The 7,293-nt window shown below is 44.3% G+C and overlaps 1 protein-coding gene across 2 annotated transcripts in view; it reads left to right on the top strand.

Annotated features, from left to right (window-relative positions):
- The first annotated feature begins 357 nt into the window (after positions 1–357).
- The window catches only part of PALM2AKAP2 (PALM2 and AKAP2 fusion), a 406,552-nt gene continuing 399,616 nt past the window's right edge, over positions 358–7,293 (top strand). The window contains exon 1 of one of the 2 annotated variants that reach the window (XM_045195065.2): positions 358–442. In XM_045195065.2, the coding sequence (XP_045051000.2) occupies positions 438–442 (5 nt within the window). In that variant the 5' untranslated portion in view covers positions 358–437. The remainder of the gene's footprint in view (positions 443–7,293) is intronic. The other variant, XM_045195066.2, reaches the window with a different exon arrangement.

Genomic DNA, 7,293 nt, shown 5'->3' with positions numbered 1-7,293 from the left:
GTTGTGCCACCCTCCGCAGCGGCTCATCTCCCCCTCCTTTCCGACCCCGCATCTCAGCGCTGTGCCGCGCGTCCCAGGGGAGCCGCCGGCGCACCTGGCGCCAGGCACTGAGCGCTGGTGGCCACATCGCCCGGGGCGCAGCTGCCAGTTCGCTCCCTCCCCAAAACACTTAAGTGGAGTGGCTTGTCTAGCGCCCAAAGAACAACATTATCCAATTGCTTCCCGTTTTATTCGTAGGCTGGGAGCTGACAGAGCCTGAGCGTTTACTTTCAACCCTCAAGGGGAGGAGAGGGTGCGGGCGGGGAGGGGAGAAGCTCCCGGCTCCACCTCGCGAGCCGCACAGCGCGCTGGCCAGACCACCAGGCTCCGGCAGATGTGAGCAGCGCCGGTGAGCCACGCAGCAGCGCGCCCGGCAGCCCGCAGCCCGGAGCCCCGAGATGGAGTGAGTATCCCCTCTCCACTCGAGTTGCTCGCCTCCCTGCTCCCAGCATGTTGCCATGGCGACCGAGACAGCAGGCCGAGCAGTCTCAGTCCCGTCCCGGATGGGTGTTTAATTTCAGCTCCGTGTGTACGCCCGGTGTTTCTATAGCAGCAGTCGCAGCGCCAGAGCCAAGGGGTAGGAGCCCTGGGAAGTGCGGCTTTCTGCGGCTGCCCTTTGCCCAGCAGGTCCTCCCGAGGGGACGATGTTGCCAAGGAGGGCAGCACGTTCTAGGCTTCCCCATCCCTGCCCTAAGCTTCCGCCTCTCAGGGAGTTGGCCGCAAGAACCATTACTTCCTATTCCTAACCATCTCAGCGTTATTGGACTGCAGCTTTTTTGGTTTTTTTTTTTTTTTAATTATTTTTAAAGACGGGGTGGGTCACTGCGGATTGGAAGCAACTGTGGTTCGGCGTGAAGCGTGTAATGGAAGGATGATGAGTTAGTGGGCAATGTGAGGCGGAGGTGTAATGCCCTGGCTGCTAGAAGCCATCAGCCCCCCCCCCCCCCCCCCGCCAATTAATTGATTTGTTCCCAGGGTAATTGAGAAAGGAGAAAGAAACGTAGGGACTGTGGCTGGGCGTTGCATGACAGCATTTGGCACGGTGGGCACGGTATGGGAGGGGTGGCAAGAGCGTGAAGGCAAGAGGGGCGTTAACCAGAAAAGACACAATAAATGGCTTCAGGGGTGGCTTCTGACTGGGGTTCCTCTCCTCTGTCTTAGCATCCTGCACTGCTTTCCGGTCATCCTCCCAGGCTGCTGCCGAGGCAGGGCCACTCTGATAGGCGATAGGCTCCAAGAAAGGATAATTTTTTTGGAGTCGGCTGCTGAATACCTCTCACTTGGTCAGCTTCTCCTCCTCTGTTCTCTTCCCACGGATACTCCCTGACACTGAGGCCGTATGAAATCATATTTCAGCCTGGAGATAATGTCCTGTTCCCAGGATCAGGACTTTCATGCCAAACCCAATAAACCCTAGATGCAGCTTTTATCCCTCTGCATATCTGATCGTGTGGACGTAATTTAATCCCTACCAACCAGGCTGCTAAAGCAGAAGTGAGTGGCATTTTAGGAGTGAGGAGTTGTAGATTTCAGCCCCGGACTTGGGAGGTACTAGTGCTAATGATTTCCTGCACCAGAAATTTAATGTTCCTGAGCCTCAGTTTCCCTATTTGTACAACGGAGACAAAAATGCTCCTTACTCACTTTTAAGTGTTGAGAGGATCAGACAATATTTCTATTTTTTTCTAAAGGGCTTTGCAAATTGTGAGATATATACAAATTTTAGGAGCTAATGATTAAGGATCTGGAGTCCGTTGGGTTTGAGTCTTTTTGCCCTTTGCTGAATGACGTCAGTCTCTCCAGCCTTTATTTCTGGAAACAGGAATAATAATACTAATAACTATTTTATGCCATTTTGGTGAAGATAAATAAGGGTTTTAGAACAACACCTGCCACAAAGCGAGCTCAATACATATCATCCATTCCCTACACATATTATCTGTTGTCCATTATTATTACTTGGGTCCAGCATCCTCTGTTGACACTTTGTGGGGTCTTGGGTTGTTACTGAGCTATTTTTTTCCAGACAATTTATAAAGAAATCCAGCACCCCAAGTGTAACCAAGAGTAACGCCATCGTAGGTGTGGAGAACCTACCAGAAGACACAGTAGGCTTGGATACACAGAGCAGAAACTGGACAACTGGGCCTCTGGCACACTCCATTCTCACCTCTCACTGTCGTTTTCTTAGACATAGAGGCTTTATTAGAGATTGAGTGTAGGGCCAGCCATCCCACTGTGTCAGGTTAGAGGGCTCCCTGGAGGTTCGCCAAGGCAGGAACATTCATCTTTGTGGTCTCTCATTAACACTCTAATGTATAATGTGTCTCCTAGACTTAGAACTTGGTGCTCAATCATTGTGAAACAGCATACAGGATTTGTTCATTTATTGCTCCGACCATTCCTCCTTTTTTTCCCTCTTCGTCCCTCAGTTAAGCTTTTGTTACAGGTGAGCTTACCTCCCACCTGGAACTCCTTGTGAACAGAGGCATTCCTCATCACACTCTCGACCTCTGCAAGAGCCAGGCTGATGCCTCAACCAACCTGTTCTCTCCTGTTGAGCCTGGCCTCAGCTTTCCCATTCCAGTGTGACATTCCAAAGCTCCCCTCACCTTCCTTTTAATCACCCGCATTTCCAGCCGTCTCTCTATTCTCCGCCCCACTTCCTTTGCTTCATTGAAAGAATTAGCTTTCTAACCCCTTCATCCCCTTTCAGAATCCCACCTTCTCCTGTCCTACCTGGGATCTAGTAAAATTTCCCATATGTCCCATCCTGACCTTCCCCTTAATGTAAAGCTTCCCAGAATCTCATCCTGGGACAGCCTGCCTTGAATATGAGTGAGGTGGGGACTGAGTTCTCCATTCTTCCTTATTTGTCCAACTTATGTTTATGAAAAAAAAAAGGATGAAAAGGGGTGAACAAAATTGACTTCCTCCTTTGTTTTTCATTTAACCAACAAATATTTAATGAGATGAGCACTGGTCAGCAAAACAGTCATGACTCTCATCAGCTGGAGGTTATAGTCCAGTGAAGGGGTAGATGTTAAAGCAGTAAACACAAATGCATATATAAATACAAAGTCCAGTAAGTGCCACAGAGGGACAAACACAGAGAAAAAAGCAGAAGGAGATACAGGTTACAATGGGGACCAGTGAGACCTCTCGGAGGGACTGATATGGAATATAGGATGTGAAGGACAAGTAGGAGTGGGCTTGGTGAGGAGTAGAGGGCAGAAACACTCTGGGCTGAGAACGCAGCATGTGCTAATGGCCTGAGGCAGGAGAGACCTTGGCAAAGTGGGAGGAGCTGCAAGAAAGGTAGTGAGGCTGGAGCTCTGGCAGTAAAGGGAAAATGGTTCGGAGATGTAGCTGAATGCAAGGGGAGTCACCAAAGAGCTTTCTGCGTGGGTGGGATAGTGATTGTTTGTGCTTTGAAACTTCAAAGGTTAAAAGTTCAGAAGACTGAAACCAGCTTTCCTTTAGAAGGTACTTAAAACAGATGACATAGAAAACGTGTCACAGCCAAGCATCAGAATGCCGCAGATGTCTATAACAGGAGAGAGCAATTATCAATTTTGAAAGCCAGATAGTCTGTTGTGTGCCAATATCTGATAGTTTAGAATAAGTCAAGGTCAGTAATTTGAAATGAAACTGAGTGAAAATAAAAACCCAATCATTTATTTGTGAGCACTATTGATTTTAATGAAACAAGAACGTTTTGGTTGAAATAAGAAAACAAATCTAGGTAACAAGCAAAGAGGGTCCTATCAGATTGCGCTTGGCTACCCTCCTATTTGGGTTGCGAGATCAATGTGTTTATGCACTTTAGTACGTGCAGTCACTAATTTCATCTCACACTGGTGGGCTTTGCTGGACACATCTCTAGAACACAGCCTTCCAAACAGTGTGGGAGCAGGTGAGGGATTAACAAGTACAAATTGGCAGTTACAAAGCAGTAACCAGGGTGTAAAGTACAGCGTAGGGAATATATTTGATAATATTGTGATACCTGTGCATGGTGCTCGGCAAGTGCGAGACTTTGTAAGATCTATGTCTAACCTTTCTGTTGTCCACCTGAAACTAATGTAACATTGAATGTTACCCCGCCCCTCTCCCCAAAACTCTAGTATGGGAACCAAAAAAGTAGCTCTTTAAATTGTTACCTTTCCTGCAAATACTGGGGCTCAGAAGTGATATTCCCCATCACCCACCAGGTGACTGCTTTTCACGTGGGGTTAGCCACAGGATAAGTTTAAAGCATCCCGAGGAGATCACAGAGCATCCAAACTAAAGTCTGATTTCTCACCTAAACAAGTCCAGCCTCCTGGAAGGGCAAGTGTGGTAGGGCTATTGAGTTGCAGGCGGCTTCTGGCCCGTAATATATGCCTTCACTCATGAATTCATCCATTTACGCAGCAAATATTTATTGAATTGAATATTTCCCATGTACCAAACACAGTGATAGACACTGGGGATCAATAGTGACCAACATGTCACTGATCCTGTCTTCAAGGAGTTTACAGTTTCTTCTATATGTGACTGTGGATGCTATGTGACCTTGAACCATTTCCCTGCTAAGTCTGTCCTTCTATGTCACAAAGCGTATCATTTCATGTGTTCAACACATTATAGGCATTGAACAAATGTGTTAAAAATGTGTGAGGCTTTTAAAATTAATTTTTATGATGAAAGTAATGTATGATGTTTAAAACAATTTTAAATGTTATAGAAGTTTATGAAGTAAACCTCCCCATTTCTCTATTCTCTCCCCCAAGTCTCAGCCCTCGAGGTCATTACCAGAACAGTGTGGAAGTATCCTTCCTGACATTTTTCCATGCCAACAACGTAGCATTGGAGACACATGTTTATGTAGGTTTAAATACCTCCTTTCACATAAATGAAATCACACTGCGTATGTTGTTCTGTAGTTTGCTTTTTCCATTTCAATATTGTGCATATTTTCACATTATCTGCCTCACATGCTTTTATTAGCTGCTTAGAATTTACTTTTTGGAGTGTAATTCATCAGTCGCCTTTGATGGAGATTTAGGCTTTCTTCCATTTTTTTCTGTTATCTGCAATGCTGCAGCGAACATCCTTGTACACCTTGCAAATGAATCTATTTCCAGAACTGGTTTTCTGAGTGAGTAAACGTGCACATTATAAAGTTTGCTACATATTGTTAAACTGTTTCCAAAAGTGTTACATCCCTTTACACCACCACCAGTAATGTTTGAGAGTCCCTGTTTCCTCACATCCTTGACAAACCCAGCCACATTCTGTGTTTGTATCTGGGTATTTGTATCTGAGCAGTCTAATTTCATGTAATCATTCCCTGCTGGATTTAGGCCCTTTGGGCTACTTGTCAGATTTTCACAAAGCGCTGGTGAGTCATCAGTTACAAATAGCAAGCTTGAGCCCAGAAAGTCATGAAAATTATTTACAAAGGCAAACCTTAAAATGCCTCATTAACTTTTAAAAGTGGTCAAGTGTTCTTTTTTTAGCTTGTCAAACCTAGGCTTTATTAATTCCTTGCTCTTCACATTTGAGGAATTAAGAGTATTTCACTTAGCCACCCCCCATTGACCACTTGATTTATGTGGTTTTACATTTTCATAGTTTTTAACATCTGCAAGCTTGCACAATAAACATAATTCTCATGGTTCATTCAGACAGTTGAGTGGCCTTTCTGCACTGGGCACTGTTCTGTGTGCTGAGAATACAGCAGTGAGTGACGAAACTGGAAAATGGTCCTCCCGCGATAGAGTCTATGTAATAGTGGAGACAGTACAATACATGCGTATTCATTAAGGTCAGGAAGTGATCAATGTTGCGAATAGAAAGTAAAACACATTAAGAGATGGGAGGGTCATGAGGGAGGGCGTATTTGATAGAGTTGTCAGGAAACAGGTGTCTGAGTTGGAGAGTTTGAATGGGCACTGGGACAAAGCGAGGCGCGCGGGAGAAGAGCGGTTGCAAAGGTCCTGAGGTGGGGCGGTGCTTAGTGGGCAGTGTTAGCCGTGGGTCTAAATGGAGTCAAGGTCACCACCAGCGCTTTTATCCCTGGCATCCTCTTTCCTGAGCATTTTGTGTTGATTTGGTGTTTAGTTGGAAGGTTTTGTTTTCAAATAGGGCCCAAGGGTGTTATATTCTGAACACCTTTCTGTTGCTTTTATGAACAAACGATGTTTGTAAGGTAATAGAATCATGTCCACACCCTCCCCCCCCCCCCTATTCTATAAGACATTGTTTCACTGAGTGCTGGCATTGAGTCTTGCTCTGGAAAAGTTTGAGTCTACCCTGGTTATTTCCTCTTTGTAGCTATTTTACTTCCTCTCTCTTCTCTTGCAACTGATCTTTCTTTTTCTTTCTTTCTTTCTTTCTCCTTTTTTGCCTTGATATGGACAGAATTACTTTATTATTTTAAAAAATTATTTATTTATTATTAAAATTATTCATTCTTTTAAAAATTATTATTTTCTAAACGTGAAAGTTTAGTAACTCTTCTGTGATATTTCTCACTGTAAGTCATTGTGTTGGTTTTTTTCTGGAAAATGATACAGTTTTTAATCTGAAGATTCATATTTTCCTGTATGTTTTGTGAAGACATTTTCTTCATGGCCTTCAGTGTAAACGTCCACTTGTGTGTCCTACTGCAGGTGCGTGTATGACTCACTGCCCTTCATAACTACTTTGAATTGCTTTCATTTTCCCCTCATTTTCCTGTGAATTTTTGTACATGTTCGAGTCTATCCTCTAGGAAAGTGACTTTTTTTAAAGCAATATTTGTTCAGTTCCTACTCACTCCAATGTAGCCTGCACTTCTGTGATGGTTTTATTGTCATCTTCAATTTATTTTCTGACCCTGCCAGCTCACTTTGCACTTATCGCTGAAAGGTTTCATGTTTCAACTTCTTTAAACACATGAAGACTTATCTAAAATTTTTTGTCTGTTTCTTGTGTTATTTTTTGAAATTCTTTATCTGTCTCTGGCTTTCCTCTATTGAAATAACAATTAAGCATACAGAAACCATGCGTGTTGACAGCTTTGCACTTGCTACGCATTTCCAAGGGACGTAATTCTAGCCAAACCTGCTATTTGCCCGTAAGTAAGTGGAAGGGAAAGAGGCAGTGTTTGGGGAGACAGCGTATTTAGATATTTCATCCTGTAAAAATTTCTTACAAGTCTGCGATGTCTTCTGCTCTAAAAATGCCTTGTAGTGAGCGAGTGAGTCAGACACATCTACTCCCCAG

This window comes from Desmodus rotundus, chromosome 1, assembly GCF_022682495.2.
Source record: "Desmodus rotundus isolate HL8 chromosome 1, HLdesRot8A.1, whole genome shotgun sequence".
Lineage (NCBI taxonomy): Eukaryota > Metazoa > Chordata > Mammalia > Chiroptera > Phyllostomidae > Desmodus > Desmodus rotundus.
This window is presented reverse-complemented; position numbering and strand designations above follow the sequence as displayed.